The following is a 20,985-nucleotide window of genomic DNA, read 5'->3' as shown; positions in this document are numbered from 1 at the left end:
CGTAATATATAACACCAGTTTTCCCGTTTGTAGAAATACAGAGCTTAGCCGTTAAACCCTCTAATGTATTTTAAGAAAGAGCTTCTTGAAGGTGTCCTTCCTTGCATTTCTGTGAATGCTAATTTTATCACCTTAAATTTTTCCATACATTAAGAAGACCAGCCATCACATTTGAACCGCTAGAGGAACTACAAAGCCAATTGGCGTTGGCTCTTTGCAGTCCCGATTGGTTCATTCTCGTCTCATCCTCTGATTTACACAAGGAAGATGATCTCGCTTCTTATGGAGGTTTTGTGTAAAACAAAACCTTATTAAAATCGGTTTACTGTCTGTCTTTTTTGGCGTTGGAAGGTGGAAAAGTTCAAAACCTACCGCTAGCGCCTGCCATACGGTTATGTGAAACTTTTACTCACTAAAACCACCTCCTACTCCTTCACTTACTCCGCGCAACTGCCATTTCGGTATTACGTCGAGGGTCAGGATCAGTTACAAACTGCAGCTTGTGTCGTTATTTACTACTTTCCTCCGAAACTCCTCATTCTTCAGCAGATTGTGGATCGCCTTGATGACTTTATCCACCCTCCTCCAAGTTTTTTCAGCGACTAACATTTCATCGACGATATTCTCGGGTGATAATCGCGCCCCTGTGTCAATTTCCGCCTCCGCTCTGTGTGCCGCTAATCTTAGGCAGTTAAAAAAACATATTAAACATCCTCCGAAACCATCTCGCATGATGGGCAATATAGGGAGTCCTCACGCCCGAAGCAATAAGGGTATGCACGGTATCCTCTGTGAGAATTAAATCAGGTTGTAGCTAACTTCACCGTGCCTTTGATTAATCCATTTTTGGGACATCTGAGATAACCCCATGAGTCCAGCGTCCTTTAGTTGAACCGTCCCATCTTTTTGCCACACCAAAACCACTTTACTTCGTGCTAATTGCCGACGATAGGTACAGGACCCGCCGATTGCATATGATGGGTCATAGAGGCGTCGACACTCGTACGCCAAGATATATCATACCTGCTATCAGACATGCTGCTACAATGCACTCAATCGATATGGTACTGCGATTTTTTTTTTCTATTTGCGTCTAGCAATATGGAGCTGACAACTCTCGAGATAAGGAGTCGACGGTTTGCCTAGGACCACCTACATTAGGTAATATTCTTACCGACGATGCAACAACCCAGTCTTTGATCAACCATCACTCCTAGGTATTTAAGCGTTGGTTGCGAATATATGATGTGTTCGCCAATTATGATGTTATGTATGCGCGTTTGCTTCTTTCGCTTAGCGATCAAAACTACTTCGGTTTTATGCTCTGAGAGCGTTAGACCAGCGTCTTCTAGCCCGGATCTTATTTCAAACTTTACCTCGTTTGTGAGGACCTCGATCTCCTCAATATCTTGTGCCACGATAGTCATTCCGATATCGTCTGCGAAGCCAATGATTGTCACTCTTTTGCACAGTTGTAGCTCTAAAATTCCATCATACATTATTATCCATAGGAGAGGACCGAGGACTGATCCTTGTAGAACCTCGCAGGTTGTTCCATACGTCTTAGAGCCATCGTCCGAATCGTAACATAATAGCCGCTCTCGAAGGAATTCTATAACTATGCGTAACAATCTGTCTGTCACACGCATTTTTCTCGGAAACCCTTAAGACACCAAATTTAGGGAACTGTGAACGCTCATTTATACAGTGAATTGTATCTTTCTACGTCGAATTTAAGGGGCAAAAGGAGGATGTAAATTTTTATCCACCAAATATAGCTGTGTGATATCAAATAAAAGGTTGCAGTTAGTACTTTCCGAAGCCGGTCTTAGCTTTGACATTTGTTGGAAATGGGGGTCGAAAATGATCATTTTTTTCACGGACCCATTCTCAAAAACTACCTAACCAAAAAATCTGAAAAAAAACGCAAAGCTGCCGCGATATGGTACCTAGGCCCCGAAATACCCTCCATAGCGGTATCTGTACAAATAAAGTTACTAATAGTATGTATTACTATAATGTTTAGTAATTGACTGCAAACCTCCCTTATGTTCATCCTATGATCACGAAATTGTAGCCATGTAGGCTATAATATAGAGATTTTGCCAAGTTTCGTTGTCGGCTCTTTGCAAATTCAAGACTTTGAATGTCAGTATCACGCGAAAGCGGATATTCTCACATAATATATGCAAATATCATGTCTGTCTGTCACGCCCGATTAACTCAGAAACGGCTAAACCAATTGTAACAAGATTTGGTGAGTAAGTGTGGTTTGTGTATCCCTCTACATAGAGAAAGTGGCGCCATTTTGTATTGAGTTTGAGGGAGACTCTCCACATATGAGAAAGGTGGGTGTAAAATGTTTTTTCACGAAATATGGTCGTGTGGGGTATGAAATGAAAGGGCTGAGTACTTTTCGAAACTGATGCTGGTTGAAACATAGAGGAGTGAGGGCTAAATTTGTGCCCCAAAAAATATAACAGGTCTCAGAACCTATAAAACCGAAAAATCTGAAAAAAAATCACAATGATACATACATACGAAATCTAGGCCTGGAAACACACATCTCATTCCGATATCTGCTTAAATAGAGTTAATAATAGAAATATACCCGAAACCCCCCTTTAAATTCATCCTAGAATTATATTACATAATTTTGGAATGTTTGACGAAAATTCAACTACTATTAACAAAGTTAAAGAATGGCAAAATTGTGTATTTCACGTGAATTTATCGCCCTCTGAGACGTGTATGACTTAATTATCATATAAAGTGAACTCATATGAACGGCAGAGTTGGAGTTTGGAAACACATATGTATATCAAGGAAAATTTTGAATTGGAGGTATATGCGAATGACAAAACGTGAGTAGGACTATGACCAGCGTTGAGTAAAAACTAGGAACTATTGAGTTCTTGGGCAATCCATATATTACAAAATATTGTCCATGGATTAATGATACTTTTCATATTTTTCATTAGAAAATTCGTCCTTAATCCAGGCACAAATAGAGACGTTGGGTGACGCAGGAAACCAGGAGGCGAAAAGTGGACAACCGTTCAAAGAAGAAGAAGAAAGGCTTAGGCTCTAGCACGAATTATCTAGAAAAATCTGCCAAAACCAGTACAGATATCGAAAGGACGGAAACCACAATATTGAAGTGTCAAAATCTACGACCCATCAAATTTTGGGACAACACCTCGATAGATAATTATCCTAAATAGGATAATATTATTTTTTTTAAAGAAAGGAGGTTATCACTGCTAGGTCATAAAAGAAAGTCCTTTATTTCTATGAAAACTGTGCACGTCCTTTGAAAATTTGTTTTCGAACATGGTCCATTGCAAATTTTGGCCATCTTCTTTGGAATGACGAGAAGTAAATTCAATTTGTTTCATAACGATTGCCTTTGGTACGTAAGACATACAAAGGATTATCAAACCCATCTGAAATACGAAGATGATCATTGTGCCAAAGTGTTTATGAGTCAAAAAAAAAATATCCGAATGGTATGACCGTCGCAGAAATTCGATCTAAACCCGGCGAATCTTTGGGAAGTTTTACACAAAACCTCAAAAATGAATCCTCATCTACAGCAGTATCCATGGAAAATGAAATCTGGATTGAGTCATTCTAGTGGTAATATTTACCGTCGAGGAAGTTCACGGTTTAGTATGTAAGTTACAGAACAGGAGGGTCGCCTCGCCGCATGACGATATGTTATATTCCTCTTCTAATAACATGACTTCCCGAAATAAACAATGAATCCTTCCATGGAAGTGAATTTTCCCCAGAGTGTCTAAATGTCACGAATACGGATGCGGATACCGGTAATGCCTCAAAAAGTGGAACATTCTTTGCTTCGGCTGCAACGCCCCAAACACCTTCAGGTAGCTCCATAGTGGGAAACTGTTTAAAGGTTCATTATTGGCCTATGGTAGCTTTACTGATCATAGACTGCATTGCGAGCTATGCTACTAGGCCAAAAGTTTGTAAAGGGCAAAGTAATTGAGTCAGGCTGGTTTAATATGAGCTGTATTTTACTGGCAGAAAAGCCTTATAAGCTCTCAAACGCTTCAAAGACTCTCAAAAGCATTATTATTCACAATTGTAGATGCCTACGGACATGAAAACTGAAAAACCACTTGACACGCCCAGCTATCAGATGATTCAGCTTATTCTGATTCACTTGGTCGCCCATAGCGCAACTGCTTCAACATGGTAACTGCTTGGGTGAATTATTTGAGAGAACTTAGGACTCTTTTACTTTTCCCACCAACTCAGTTCTTACTCTTGTGGCACCAACCGGTTCAGACGCTGCAGTAGTTTCTAGTAATAACGATACTACCGTCCATCCTATAACATATTCGGCTTTTAACAAAATAACTTACTTTTTTCTTCAATTCATGTCCTTTCACTTTATTTTTAGAAGCACCGTTTAGAGACATTTTTTCGAACATTGACACTATATTCCAAGAGTATGGCATAGATTTACCATCATGCTTCCAAAAAACAGCTTGCTTACTTGTAGAAGAATCAACTAAGAGTGTTGTGCAAGGTAAAGGGACGGGGTTCAACAAAATTGTTGATGGTTTGACAAGGTAATTATTGGAATAGTTTATTTTTATAGTATTTATTAAATAAAGAAGTATTTTTATTTGGTTTCAGCATACATTGGGTATTAGGTTTCATATCAGGAACGGCTATAGGAGAAGCAGTTGATATAGCCAGAAGCTATCATGGCTGTACTTCGCGGCATACTAGTTGCAGTTGGTCAGATAATAGCATAATGGATTTTATTAGTTCAATATAAATATTTCAAACCATATTCACATCATCTTTCAATTTATGCCTAAAGAACAATGTGATATAAAATAAAAAACAGAAAACAATTCTTTTATACATATATAGGGAAGGTTACCTGTAGGCCGCAACGCTATTTCCTGCAAGGGATTACACCCTAAAAATGCCATTTTCATTAGAAATTGAGAACAAATTTAACTGAGGGGGGAGGAATTAAGAACACGTTGTACGTCTACTTAGAACTCTGGAAGAAGCTAGCCTGTTGGCACACAGATATAGACCTAAGGAAATATACGTCGATACTCGCTGGCCAAAGATGTTTAAGTTGATGACGAATATGACTTTTTCAGCTTTGATGACGAAGGCCAAAAGTACCGCAACCATATTCTTGTTATATACAAATATACAGTCGTAGTGCTGATTCAGAGTGCGTAGACTTATTTTTGATAGATGCCATTGCGAATAAATGGTACTGTTCGTTCTCAACTGAAATGATATACTGAAACTCACGTCTTATACATAGCGCGTGCGAATCCGTCCAGGATCTCAAACCCCCAAAAGTTGAGGAAATCGTAAAAGGTGACTAAAAGTGTGGAAAGTCAAATTGTAAAAAAATATCGATTCGGTATCACCCGGTCATACTATGAAGGTCTCCCTTTAAAGGTTGAGTGCCTGTGCAGTCCCCACATTATAATTTCACACATGCTAAATAAGTCGTACATGGGAAGTGCTCCTGATATGAAAGGTTTTGTAGTCGAGCGGGCCGATCAACTTCTGGAAAACATTTCTAGAGAGTGCTGGAATTCCATCATTAGCTTGCACTAGCCTTTTGTTGCATTCTTCATCGAAAAATATTGTCACAATACACCTTACCATTTAAATGTCAGTTAAGGTTGTAGTCGTTATCGAAACTGGCAAAAAATTGGGAATCTTCCTCTTCTTCAGCCTTTGTCCCGTTCATAAGCAGAGCCGGCTCGTCTTGCTCGGTTGCGCCATTTTGTTCTATCATAGACTTGATCGGGATGCAGTCGCGAGGCTTTCAAATTATCAACCAGCGTATCAAGCCATCGTTGTTTCGGTCGCCATTTTGGTCGTTTCCCAGCGAATTCGATATTCCGACCGACTTTGGCAAGTGAATTCTCGTTAGCGAGAATTACGTGGCAGACCATTGAAGACACCCATATCAACCGCGGATATCCTCATTTCGGATGTGTCCAAACCGTGCCGCGCCACTGGTCCAAAGTAGCATCTTCGTCTCCATTGCCGCGAAACGTCATTCATTCGATTCTAGTCGGCCAACACTCAGCACCACACACCGCGGAAAATGTTGAACCTTTGACGTTCTTTAATACATCAATCACAAAGAACACTAGTTGTGGAATGCCACATCACCCAGGTTGCACTAATACGTGGAGTGCAATTTTATAGCCCGGGACCGTGTTGCATGAGACAACTAAGTTGTTATTGACCAGCTTTGCTATGAGACGCTTGGAAAACATCATCTACATAAAGCAATACAGTGTGGACAGTGTGTCTATAACACGAACAAAAAGGAGTGGTGAGAGGGTACTTCCGTGGTCAATACCGCAGACACAGCGGTTTCGCCACTCTTCGATCTTTACTTCACGATTGGCATTCTAGTAAATTTGACAATTGGCCAGGATTTTATCGACGAAAAAATTGTGGTAGAGGCATTTTTTTCACTGACCTTCACTTAAACATCGTCATTCCAAAGCCAAGCACCTCATACCAAGTACTTGCCAGGTTTGGTAACCCCGAGGGCTGCATAGGCTGCTTTGTGAACCGTATCCTTCACTTGGTTTCACCATTCGCAATAGTTGGTAATTGCATAAGTGAGATCATTTCTTCTTTTTTTCCTGATGAAATTGCCACCATTTAATGCCAGGCCGGCCAGTGCGTTTCTCATGCTGTATTATCAGTGGCTTGATTTGCAAGACGGCAATCAGCAGCCGATGTTGAGATGCGATGGTCTCATAGGAAACGGCCCTGCACTATCTGACGGTGATAAAATGTCGTCGTCTTAAGACGATATAGTCGATTTGCGTTTTATAAAATGTAGGAAGATGAAAGAATCTTTAATGAACCGTGTATTCACAAGTGCATCAATATGAGTGTCCGCAATATCGACAATACGCTCGACATCCTCATTAAGTGCTACAAATCCTTTTACCCCAAGGCACCTGTTGTAAAACAAATCGGTATCGTAAGTCGAAATCAAAAATAAGCTGTTGGTTGTATTCAAGACATTTGTTGGACTGCAATAAGCCTACAGACTTGGCTCTGCTTCAGCACAGAATAAGTCCATCCTTTTAAAGTCTCTCTCTCAAATAATAGCATAAAATTTAGGGTAAAAGTTGGCCATCGATACATTGATGCCCTGATGAAGATGTCGATGGCTTAATATTTTAGCGATCGCCAAACAATCCGAATGCAGGGTCGAAGCTGACTTGTAGGTAGGTTTCAACTGGACGACAAACACACTATTGATGGAGTAATTAATAAAAAGTGATGTTGTTAAAATGGTGATCTGACGTTATGGACTAACCTTAAACAGTCAAAACGAAAGAGAAATCTCTTCACGTCAGTGCTTAAAGATCCATGTAGCGCCCTGATAACACAGTGGCAAGCGCATTTTTTTTCCACCATTTTCACCACCTGGTATCTTCGTTAAAGATTTTGACCGTCACAACTGCCCAGAAAATTCCTGAAGCAATCGCGGTCACGGCGTCATACATAGTCTCGTTAACATTATTTCACCAAAATATTAAAGGCACCAGGACCAAGCTGTTAAAGTTCCAAATTACTGCAACATCTGCAATCCATAATATCATTTCCAAAACTGAAACTCAATTCTACTCTTAAATAATTAATGCAGAAACTCTAAACGGCTACACAATTTATTAAACTCTCTGGGGAAGGTGCTTGATAACCATGGGCCAACATATTCCTGTTGTTCCTGTTACCTCTTTATGTGTCCGTCTCTATGAGTCCAACACAGTTGAACAAGGGCAAATGCAAATTTTTTTCCCAACTTCACTAGTCAAAGAGTTTTTCAATTCATTGTCTACTGAAATGTCCCGCATGGCACGTACGTGAACGTCCCTTTGCTAGTCAGGCCAGTCAGACTGAGAACCTTGGTTTTGTTGATGTTTATCTTAATTCCAACTCGACTTATCTCTTTTTACCTTTTGCAAATATTTCCGGAATGCGCGCACGCTCCTGATAACGGTAGCTAGATCCTCAGAATACTCGCTTTCTCGAGCTTAAACAGGAATTCCAGCTGGGCATTCTGGGCCTAAGAGAAGTATTATGGCAAGGCGTGCTATCTTGACCAGTTTTGTTAGCACTGGTGAAGCGAACAAGTGGTTCCCAAAATATCGGTATTTGCAAGAATAAATATCTACACCAAAGAAAAAGAAACAACAAGTTTTTTATTATTTCAAAAAAAGTATGCTTTCGACGAGCAATTAAACTCAACATCGACAGCTTGTATGACCAATTGTCACTGGAAATTGAGGGAGTTATCTTGCTGATCGAACGGCAAAAATACTGAGTAAGTCGCCTGAGAATATCGATGAGCATTGTGCCGCCATCAAAAGTGTTCTTTTCTCAGGTGCTACACAGGTCATCGGGCACGTCCCGAAGGGGCATCATAAGATCTGGCTGACTGCGGAATCGTGGAAGCCGACCAATGAAAGGTAGGGATTGAAGGCTCTACTGACCGCTGCGAGCGATGGCGGGTGTGACACTCTCGAACTCCGATAACTTGCGAAATCCCAGGAAGTTCAGCCTGGGGTACGCCGTGACAAGACGAGATTTGCTATTGCGTTGCTCAGGGAAGCGGAAGATGCTGCAGATCGCAGTGATTTTAGGAATATACACCGTATCACGAAAGGGTTGCATATGTTATGTTATGTTTCGATGGTCCTGTGAAGGACGTCAACGGTCGACTTGTCATCCACGATGTTGAACAGCAAAGGAGGAAAGAACACTTCTCTATGGTTCATAACCTTATCGCATCCGGTGAAGTTCCTCCCCTTGAGGATAATGTCATCGTAACATGCCGATAGGGGCTGTTCTTTCATGCAGAAGAGAAAACATTTCGGCCATCAATGCACTTAAACAGAGTAAAGTCGGACTTGATGAGAACTAGTTTTTTTCCTTATCCTGTAAATATTTTTATTTTTTCCCGCGTACGATCGTTTCGGAGACCACGTGCCTCCTTCCTCAGGATTAGGAAGGAGGCACGTGGTCTCCGAAACGATAATGATTAGATTAGGTACTAGCACTGAGGAAGGAGGCACGTGGTCTCCGAAACGATCGTATGCGGGAAAAAATAAAAATATTTGCAGGATAAGGAAAAAAACCTAGTCAAAAATTTTTCAACTTATATACCAACTGTAAAAAAAAATAACATGGACACTAATTTCAACTCGGATTTCATGGTCTTCGTGCAGAGTTATTTATCGCTACACCTGCAGTTACGGCTGATCTGCCCCGTCCACTCGTACGGAAATCATGGGAATCCGAGGCCTTCTAGTTGCTTCATGCAGAAGAGAACACATTTCGGTCATCAATGCACTCGGACGGAGTAAAGCCGTTGGGCTTTTATCGCTGCACCTTCAGTTACGGCTGGTCTGCTCCTTCCACTCGTATAGAAATCTTGGGAATCCGAGACTTTCCCAGAAAGTAAAAGAGGAGGATGACTGTCAAGATCCCAAAGAAGGGGACCCGTTTTGAGTGTGACAATGGGAGGAGTATTTGCCGCCGCAAAGATAATAGCAAAATAATCCTGGAACGCATCAAAGAACGTCTCGAAAGTTTGATTGTGTGATGCAGGCTGGATTCCGTTCGGAATCCTCCTCCTCCTGACCACATCAACATCACATGAATCATTTTGGAACAGTGCGCAGAGGTTAGACCTTTGCTGCACTTGCTCTTCAACGATTTCGAGAAGCTTTTGATAGCATGAACAGGGAGTGTATCTGGAGTGCTCTATGCAGGAGCAGCATTCCAGCTGTTATCAGAGGGACATATGACGGCGCAAAATGTCACGAGCTGCACTGAGGTAAAATATGCCGGGAGTCCACCAGGATTGTATCCTGTCACCGAAATTATATCTTGTTGTTATCGGTGGCGTTCATCGTGCTGTCCTGTTCGGAGGCTGTGAAGGAGCTCAATGGATAATGACATCTTTCCTCAAACCCCTCGACTACGCTGATGACATCTGTTTCCTCTCTTACCGGGCCATGCGCCTTGGCGAAATGGCTCCGGGTTTGCAAAGAGAAACAAGTAGAGTTGAACTGAAGATAATCACCAACAAAACCAAGGTCCTCACTTTGACGGTTCAACACACTTTCCCTATCTGCATTAATGGGCAGAGCATCGAAAGCGTCGTTCAATTTGTATAACTAGGAAGGGTGGTTTCTGTGGATGGTGTCACCGAACTGGATGTTGCCCGACATTAACACACATTAACATTAATAGTTTTCCCTGCACTGTCTAAAATCTTGAAATGCAATTATCTCAACACTAAAATCAAGTTGAGCTTGTTTAGTGCTAGTGTTCTTTCTGTATTGCTATATGGGAATAGCACATGGAAAGTGAACTCCATTGTTATCCAAAAGCTCCAAGCTTTCGTCGATACCTGTCTTCATCGCGTCATCGGAATGCGCTGCCCTGACACTATCTTAAACAAAGAACTTGGTCGGCGCACAGGCCTGGCACTCGTACGCACTACGATCGGAAGACGCAAGTGGCAGTGGATAGGTCACACTTTAAGAAGGGGCGACAATTCCACTGTTGGATACGCCATGCAGTGGAATCCACTCTTCCTAGATGGCTGACGAGTGGGGCAGGGTACTTGGCGCAGAGTAGTAGAGAGAAGTGCGAAAGTCTCGGGAAATCGTGGAGAGAGCTGAAGCGTATATCCGGTAATGGCGAACGATTGTGCATAGTTGTGTTTGACGCGCTATACCCCACCAACGAGTACAGTCCTGAGGAAAGGTTAGTGATCAAATGTGGTTGAAAATGGATATTTATTACTACATACATAATCGCTTCTCTTTATAAAAGCAAGGAGCCATGATGCATTGATGCATTGGTCCTCTTCAAACTTTGATTGATGAAATGGGGGAAGATAATTGATTGAAATTGAGATCTTTGAAGGAACATTTTGAAGGCTACATCCCTTATGGAAAATAATAGATATGTACAATGGACGGAGTTCCAAGCTTGTCGTTTGAAAAATCTGGAAACTAGCAACTTTATTTGATCTATTCAAGCCCATGAAAAAGGAGGTGATTCTTTGCAAGCTGCAATACCGTAACAAAATTATGGTGACTATGCAGTTTCGAGTTCTCGAATTTTCTCCCTATGAACTTTGCCCTAACCACGGTTGCTCGATAGCTTAGTCGATTCTATTAAAGAGGGCAACAGAATTTTATAAGAATTGTTATCCTCTTAAAGTTAGCCTTGAATCAATTTTCTGATATTTAACTGTTGCGTCCTTACTTTACCATTATTTCGTTTCAGCAATTCACTTGATAACTGAAACATATTTTATATCAACTTTTAATTTTAATCCATTTTCGATCAACTGACTGCTCTTCTTGTAACCATGCGATCCACCAAGCATAAAGTGCAACAGTTCTTCAATACAATACGCGACAACAACACCGTAAAATTGCGTTAAAACACTATAATTCATCTATTGTAACGCACGCAATAGTACGGTACGTAATAGGCATATTTTACTTGGCTCCACTTACGAAAAGCCTGTCACCTCTAGTGGGGCATTGGCATTGATAAATCGCTGAATTCCAACTTCTTCTAATGTAACAATATTAAAAAGAAGATACTTTCTTCAAAATACTCCAGTTAGTCGTACGTTTCGGTATTGAAACCATGCAACCAACAAGCATTTCACTAGGATGTGTAGTAGGTGTTGTGATACTTAGTGTTTCTAGTGCCGAATCATATTCAAATCATAGTAGAAATCTGGATTATCTGCGAAGTGAGGTTGTATCTTTGAAGCGACAGGCAAGATTTGTTAAGTTTCAAACTTTGGGTGATGATCTGAAGGTAAAAGTCTTCCCGAATGTGCTCTTGATTCAACTCAGTTAAATTGCCTCGTTTTAATGAAGGTTCTATTGGAGTTCATAGTTCCGTTCTTCAGTGTCCCTGTGAAAAGGACAATGGACGATGCATCAAGTATGGCAAAGGTATCAAAGGATCTGGTGTTGATTGGAATTGCTGATGCTGAATTTTGTCGTTTCGGGTTTTTTTATAGGGATTCATGAATATAAACGTAGGAGCTCTTGTGCTGACTGGAGTGACGATTATAGCAGGTGTTTCGACAGCAGCCGCCCTATCGCATCTAGCACGGATGGCTAACGGACGAATGAAAGCTATGCGAAGTTCTGATATCCTGGATGATATTAATGCATTTTCCTTTGGGGAAAAGGAAGTACATAACGAAAAGTCAGGTGAAAATATAGAGAATTATTGTAATTCCTTTTCTTTCTCTTTATGATGGAGTAACCCGTTTCCACTCCTCTATTCCTGTTTCTTACACTCAGTAATAATGCACTATCGGGGTCATCTATGTTCTTTAATTGTCATCTTTTCTCCGATTATCTTTTTGGATACATTTTAAGAAATTCCTACACATTTCCTCTCCATAGAAACTTTCAATGCTTTTTGCTGGTGCATCAGTTGATCGTATTGATAAGATAGTCAGTATCTACCATTTTCCTTGAGACTATCCGTATTAGTTCGCTGCGATCCAGTTCGTCTCTCACTTCTACAAGGTTTTGATATATCTACGCAGTGGGCTACTCAGTTTCCTTCTTGCATTCACGATTCTAGGAAAATTGAACATAACATACCTCGAGTCCTCAGGTAGAGCGACGCATTTGTTACAGTCGGAAGACTCGTCCAATCCGAAGCGATACAAATACATTTTATAATCGTTGTATTCCGTAAGGAACTACCGCAAATGGTAATTCAATTCTCCCCGTTTCCGCTAGACCCCTCTCGGTACAAGTGATCAAAATATAGGCGCAGCGGCCTTTGACGGAATTATCTCATCGTTGCTGGCATCTCCTTTAAATTTCCTGTCTTGTGGCTCTTTGGACGTATGCAGTCATCTCGGATGAATTCCTCCTCGTTCTCTGGAAGAGATAGTATCCTTAATTCGCAAGAAGATCCAAAGGGATCATTCCCGCGATGACATACACTGTCTCGCCTAACGTTGTTCGATGCTCACTGCACACTATCAGTGCGATTGGCTGTTATGCGGAACTCACTCGTCTAGACAAGAAACACGTATAGCAGGATGAATTTCGCCGCCTCTACGATAAGCTGCCACAACTACATTTTGGATTACCAATATTAGATATCGTCCTTCCGAGAGATTAACTGATCCTTGCGGCCTTCTCCCACGCATAATCCAAATGCCCCTTGCAATTCGGCTTGGTATCGATCATTTCGCTCCAATATTTAATGACCGGAAACATTGTTACTTCAGCTTGCCAAAATCCATTTCACCGTCTCGATAGATTACCAGGAAGATGAAGATGATCAGCGAATTGTATATCAATTTCTTCATTGTGTAAAATTAAATTATTATATAAGACTTGCGGTATCGTCCAGGGCAGAGGCAACTCATCAGACGCTGCCTCATCTCTGCCCGGGGAGCAGTGTGACCGAAGTGGTTACAAGGTGGTATCTGCTCCCTTATATTAATTCAAAAACATGACATGTGTGTGAATTATAATGAACATAAAACCTAGGTCCGGCATCCACGGCGGACCGGACCAGTTGGAAAGCAACATGCTTTCTCGGTTGTAGTCCACAGATGAGGATTCTAAAAAATGTAGTTTTACCTCGGCCGGCTTAGCCCTAAAAATTTTACAAGACGGTTTTGTGTTCATTATAATTCATACACATGTCGTGTTTTTGAATTAATAGAAGGAAGCAAATACCACATTGTAATCACTTGGGTCACGCTGCTCCCAAGGCAGAGGTCAGGCAGCGTCTGATGAATTGCCTCTGCCCTGGATGAAACCGCAAGTCATATATTTTCCAACTTGGGTGCTTGCCCAAGAATGAGGGTTCCGTGGACCACAGCCGAAAGGCATGTTGCTTTTCAACTGGTCCGGTCCGCCATTAAGTGGATGGCGGACTTAGAAATCCCTCGATTCTTAAACAAAAAAAGTGGCCGTTTATTTTGTTAAAAAAAGGAACAACTACTTACATTGAATGTTCGCTTATATTTAACTGACACTACATTAATTAATACATCTCTCTATTCCATTAAATCCTCTGTATACGTACTACAATTACATAATACATGCGTAATACATATTTACACATATCACGCAGGCCAGTTGCTCGTTGCCACTTTCCTTATGCAAACTGGTTTGGAAAGAGTGTAAACTTCTATTGGTATCAACGAACTGTCAATAGGCTTATGGCCTTCTTAAAATTACTTCAGATATCCCTGGCGAAGTCCCTCATTCGCAGACACGAAAATCTCAAGGCCGAAATTTCCTACTTCTTCCAGTAGTTTTATTTTCTGTTACGGTACAAACGCTGGCAAGACACTGTAGGTTCGCATGCCTCGGATATATACTGGCAAAGCTGACCTACCGCCCACAACGGAGACCCCTTCGCGAAGTGAACTTCTCCTTCGAAAGATCTAGTAGACTAGTCAATTATGTTGGTCTTTTTTACTTCTAACGTACTTTCGTTTCTCGCTTCAACCGCTACCAATGTCGAGGAAAATGGCCTATTGGCCGATGTAGGTACAGTGCTAGCTCAATCACTAGGCCGTCTCTCTCAATAAAAAAGGACGTAGGTATGGCAGACCGACGATCGACTCTAATCCTCTAACTCGGAACGTTGGCACACATCCAACGTTAGCTAGTACGATTAACAATCACATTTCAATAAGAATTTATCCCCTAGCATTCATCCCTCGGCATTCCCACACTAAGACCTACGCATTAAAATTGAGATAAATTATTTGAAGGCTATGATTCCTAGACTTCAGGTTGTGCTCTAGCGGTCATAGCCTAACATTTTCTCATAGTTTTGCACTAGCAGGATGTAGCAGCAATAGATATGGACACCTTTGAATCTTAGCGACTCTTAGGAATGCTATGTATTTCCTATCTTCACTATGCCTGTATCGCAGCATTACCTTCCTGACCCAAGTTGCGCTACTGTAATTTCGGTACGGTTCACAAGTTGCTGTTACATTTATAATCGACATTCAAATGATTTGTGAAAGCATCGCTTTTCTCACTATCCAAGATGTCTCGTGGGTCTCCGATGTAGTTCTCAATAAGGTGACCCTCCTCTCGGCACTTTTTCGACCTATCGTGTTGGGCTGCAAAGTCGGCGAAATCAAGGCTTCTGACGCGTCTTTTTAGAGATACCTACTCCTTGAGACTGCCCATCACCCAACCTATGTTATAGTTACTTTTCCCGGAATAATCAATTTAACCGCTCTTACCACCGGTAAGCTAATAATAGCAGTCTTGTTACCTCCATGTGTAGTTCTTATCTTTTTTATGGCACTATCCCCTATGTAATTGATGATGATTTGATCTTCCCGTGAAGTAATCTCTTCTAGGTCCTTGTATTCGATTGTTATCTCGTGCTTTCTGCCTCTAAGCTCAGCTTGTTCTCCTAACACCACAGAAACTATGGGAAGACTCCTTGCTGGATATGTTTATTTATTGTATTCGCCGCAGTTCGTTTGCTTCCTTTTACTAGCGTTCCCTAATATAGGTGAACTTAGTGCTCCTTATTAACACCAGAATGCTTCGATGGATACTCCGTCTCTCCTTGATGAACTCACATAACTCATCTATTCGCTCCTCAAGCTAAATTCATTTCAGTTTACTTTCTTATACACTGGAGCACCAAATACGGTTTCGATCCGACAAGTATCCTTTACAGGTCCTGCGACGAAGATCATCGTTGTCTCTGGTGCTACCCCCCCCCCCCCCCCGAACTTGGAGCTCATTCTAAACGGATCCAAGTTCCCAACCAAGAGGCAGGCACGGACGTTGAATATCGATGGCGGAAGGGTTTATTTTTTAGGTAACCTAGGCCAATTTTCATTCACAGGTGGTCTCTTATACCCACCTAACCAACCGCGATTCCCCAATTTTATAGTAACTCAACCAAATTATTATGCGAATAGATGGTGATATTTATCAGCGGCCAATTCCCTCTAGGGTCAAAGCGCTTGCTGTACAAGACAATGTTCGTGCCACTCTTTATACATTCCTTGGAAACTTGGGTTCTTAGCAAGAAAAATTGCGAACTCTTAGCCGTGTTTGAGACAAGAATCCTCCGAAGAATTGTTGGCCTCCTACAAGGGGATTCTGTAGCCTATATAATGACGAAATCTATGAGCGATACTATGACCGCCTGGTTGTGGACAAACTCCGGCCCAATGGGTGGTTAGGTCATTTAACCCGAATGGATCCGAATGGAAATGGACCCGAAGGTCATCCAGCCCAGAAAGTCTATAATGTCTTTGGTAGAAAAAGTAGACGAGGCAAACCTTGCCTCAGATAGAGCGAGATATGTACCTCGGCGCAAACCTGGGATGTCTGCAGTTCGTTATTAAGACAAGCCTACACTGGATACCGGTCGTTGCGTCGTTGATGATGATGATGAATCCCCTCTATCACTGGTCATGCCACCCTCCATTTTTCGGACCTCACGGTTGCAGAGCGTTCAGTTAGGTTTTCCGCTAGATACCTTCATCGACACGTCTTTACATATTGTGAGCACATTATGAGATTAGGCTTAAAACTTGATCCACTATAGAAACATATACTCTTTAAAAGAATATCACAAGCAATATTATTTCAAACTCACTTTTCATTTCCTTCAGAATCGCCCATGCATGACATTTTCACAAACATCGACACAATATTTCGAGAATTCAACATAGATTTATCAACATGTATTCAAAAAACAACTTGTCTCCTTGTCAAGGAATCAACTCAAAGAGTTGCTCAAGGTAAAGGGACAAATATAAACAAAATAATTGATGGCGTGACGAGGTGAGTAATATGATAAGTATAACGTATGGTTTCCCAGATATTTCCTTATCAATTTTTATATCTATTTCAGCGCGAACTGGATATCGACATTCCTATCAGGAACTAAAATGGGAGAAGCTATTGACATTGGTAGAAGTAATGATGACTGCTCATCTAGACATACAACTTGCAATTGGTCAGACAATAGCATTAAAGACTTCATTGATTCCATGTAGCCTTAAGTTTTCATCAAATCCATATAAGATATTATAAAGTGCCTGAATAATAAATAGTACATAATATAAAATCTACACATATTTATGTATGTGCATATAAATGTGAAACTCATTTCGGAATTCCCTGCTGTCCAAATTGCGAAATTGTCATCCAGCTTGCGAAACCAAAAATCAACTTATAACGTTTTCCCACTTTCACCTCGACTTCTCTAGGGGTTCGACATGGCCGGTCCATTGTAGCTTTCTGGGCTACTGGTAGATCACATTGAAGCGTGTTGAACCAACCTCTCCAAACTGAAGAGAGTTCAATATTCTGCGTTATACGTCCGGTTCGAATACGTCCTCAGAATTTTTGGAGGTTTGCTTTTGAGTCCAGACCTCAGCGGCGTAGAAAGGACAATACAAGTGGGTGCTTTATATATCCGAAACTTCTAGACTTTAAAATGGTCCTACATAAGAAATATGTTGTATTGGCTGGATTAATCTATCACTAAATCGGGCTACTTAGAATGTGGTCTAGAATGAAATAAACCCACTTTATTTTGGAAGCTTTTATTTAGGTCCCAATTATTTTGTTTTGCGATGCCACGCTCTTCGTCGTTGACATACAAGCTTTGCAGAAGTTCCCAAGTCAAGAATTATTTTGTATAGCAGTTTTTGACAGGACTTACCAAGGAAGTGGAATGGCTTTGCAGTTTTCGCACTACAATGGCACGCTATCAGCTTTCCTGTGGATAGAGCATATAACACAAAATAGTGGAAAAAGTCCAGAAGCCTTCCCCATGTTTTCCAAGGGTTTGTGTGATACAAAATCTTATTAAAACCGATGCAATGTCTGCCATGTCTGGCTGTCGCTCCCGATTTACCAGGAAATTTCAGCAGCAATTATCACAAATTTTGAGAGAACATGTGGTCTATGAGATTCCTCTTATTTCCAATACTGGGTGAAATATTGGAGATTGAGAGATCAAAATATACGTAACCGGTCTTGCTCTCAGGACCTATTCAATCGAAAAATCTGCAATTAAACCAGGATGCCGCATGTATCTGATATACAGGCTTAAAACACATTTTATTCCAGTATCTGCACAAATAAAATTAGTAATGGCATATTACCATATTTTACAAGTTTACGCGAAAGCCCTCCTGAAGCTCATTCTAGAAATATAAAAGTTAAAAATGTATAATGAATAAATGATAACATAGCACACAATTTCGGAAAGTTTGAAGGAAATCTGACTATTATCAACAAAGCAGTGGAATGTCAAAATTGTACATTTCAAGCACCCCTATACACGAATAGAAAAAAGTACATAGAAGTTTCCTCACATAAGACAAACTCAAAACATTTACACCCGAAGCGTTCAGGTTCCGGTATTCCGAGTTGTTGATTAGTTTGGGCTGTGTTTCATCAATTCCGGAAGATTTACTTATTTTAAGAAAACTTATAGTTACCAGTTGGCAACATTTTTGGAGAAAGTGTCCGAAGTTGTACCAAACAACGAACGTACTGGTTACCAGCTATTAGAAATATATTCCTTATCCTTGATTCCGGTTCTTGTAGCTGGTTGATGTTGAGTTTTTAGCTCCGGGAGCGAGTTCATCCATTTAAAGCGATTTCAAATTTAATTTGTAGAAAGTGATTATTGGAGTCACAATTTGGCCCACGTAATGTTCTCATGCCTAAACCCTAGCCCTTTTTCGATAAGAAAGTGGTCTATTTATTTGTAAGTGTGGTCATCCAATGTACATGTCTTTTTGTAAATGATGCGGAGCAGGAAAATATTGAGCTAATGACTAAGTTTGCATCGGTTGCAAAGTCGATAGACACCAACCGTTTTCAATTGTGCTGTGCCTTCTTCTTGTAGCCTGTGTGACTCTTGCGTTGAATGCCCTGAGAATTATGCTGATATCGTCTGAAAAATCTATTGTTCGTTCTAGGGTGTAGTAAAATCGTTTTCAGACCGTGAGGATTACTTTAGAAAATCTCGTCATGATAGCCATCGCATAATACTTCATTTATGGTTTGAAGTCTGGTACACTGCGTTTAACTCTATTGTCCGCCACAAATAGAATTTCAAATTCTCTACTTTAAAAAGACTTTTCGTATTTCGTGAGTTCGTTGATCATTGATTCCCATTTGGTGCGAAAGTGATCAGCTGGATCCATAACAATATTTTTTTTTCCATAGGTAAGTTTTCAACTCCTTGTCTAACAACCAACCGGGCGGGCCAGGCCGAAGGGCTTCTGGTTTGCGGAGTAGAAAACCTACCTTCATCGTTTCTCGTCTGTTCCGAATTAACCGTATCCAGCAGCCCCCATGTGCATGTGGGTGATGGAATTTGCTGGCACCATTACCTTGCATGTTTCCCCTCCTAACGCATCCGCCCCTCTTATCTGCATGAAGAATATGTGAAATCCCAGCTTCGATTTTCTCTCTTGGCTTAGACAACAGCCTCCATGAATTCAACTGCGACAAGGTCCTATGTATAGCATACAGGAGTTAACTGGCATCCCATGATAGCCTGCATTCAGCCATATATGGCAGGTTCACTGTTTTACGGGAGGAGACTTTATCTACCCTTCTTATATCTGGTAACACATCAATCAAGGAACGTAAGGACAGCGCTCCCATCGGTACGCTAGGAATCAGCTCAAAAAAGAGAAATGGATCTAACAATTTCGCAACTAACACCTCAGGTATGGACACCAGCTTGCTAATTCGTACATGAATATCACTTTTCATAGGGTCAAAATAATTTGGAGTGTATGTCAACACTGTACTGATCATTAGGCAGGATACCACAATGAAGTCAGTTTTTTTTCAATTTCCTTATAACAAGTATATACGGGATAGTCATTACCTAGTTGTTGACTTCCCTCCACAATATTTCCCTCCACTCTTATCTCGTGTACTACTGAATTTAACCCTTTAACTAATTTCCATTATAAAAACGGACTTCAGCAACAATTGCATCAATAGTCGTAGGAAGGATCAAGCAGGCCCGGGGGGAAATTAAACGCCCAACCCCGAAGTAACTTCGAGCCAGGGAGGATCCGTCTCGCTCCTCCCCTTCTTTCCAAGCTTAATTTTAACCTTACTTACTTTTAATACATTCTCTCTCAGATACCATCCAATCTGATTACTACTAAGAACCAATTGAATTGCTGACTTTAAGCAGTTTGGAGCTCTACTCCCTTCTGTAAAGTTTTTAATTGATGTGCTTCAAAAGGGAGATGAACAGCTTCCTCAATCTGGAGTTGTGACAGCAGCAAGCATATAAATTCCTGTATGTCTGCGGTTCATTCTTTGGTTTCAAAGGTAGAAGAGGCAGTTCTGAGAGCGAACAACCGATGTGGGTGTTCATGGACAAGGGTCTTTGACTTGGCGTCTTCCCGAAAACTTTTTGATTCCAAGAGAGAGCATGGTCTTCATAAAATCTATGCCAACATAGAGATTGCTTTATGCCTTAGTGGGTGTTGGTCACTACCTGATAGCAGAAGACGAAGAGGTGCCCTATCGCCACTTCTATGGAGTACGTTGATCGATCCATGACCACGAGAAGTGCAAAATCTACCAATACACGCCAAAGCTTATGCGGAAGACGTGGCTGGGCTAGTGTGTAGAAATATACAACGCGCCGTTGATTTGATTGACAGATGGTGCATCAGGCACGGAATTTCAGTAAATCCAAAAAAATCACGGTGGTTTTATTTACAGAAAGGAGGAAACTAAACGGTGCTTGTGTATCTGAGATGAGAGCTACAGCCCTTCAACACTCAAAAAAAAGGAAGTAACTGGGGGGTCATTCTTAATAAGAAGTTTCTTCGGGACAAATATATGGAGGTAAAGA

At 41.0% G+C, this 20,985-nt stretch overlaps 1 protein-coding gene across 1 annotated transcript; it reads left to right on the top strand.

The window, feature by feature from the left end:
• Positions 1–11,720: 11,720 nt before the first annotated feature.
• LOC119657027 lies at positions 11,721–17,131 on the top strand. The gene is made up of 5 exons (XM_038063777.1): positions 11,721–11,907; positions 11,970–12,047; positions 12,116–12,311; positions 16,745–16,916; positions 16,987–17,131. Exons 1-5 carry the CDS (start codon positions 11,731–11,733, stop codon positions 17,129–17,131), a joined length of 768 nt encoding a protein of 255 aa, XP_037919705.1. The 5' UTR covers positions 11,721–11,730.
• The last annotated feature ends 3,854 nt before the right edge of the window (positions 17,132–20,985 follow it).

The sequence above is a fragment of the Hermetia illucens genome, chromosome 5 (assembly GCF_905115235.1).
Source record: "Hermetia illucens chromosome 5, iHerIll2.2.curated.20191125, whole genome shotgun sequence".
Lineage (NCBI taxonomy): Eukaryota > Metazoa > Arthropoda > Insecta > Diptera > Stratiomyidae > Hermetia > Hermetia illucens.
The sequence above is the reverse complement of the archived record's forward strand: the minus strand, read 5'-3'. Positions and strand labels throughout refer to the sequence as shown.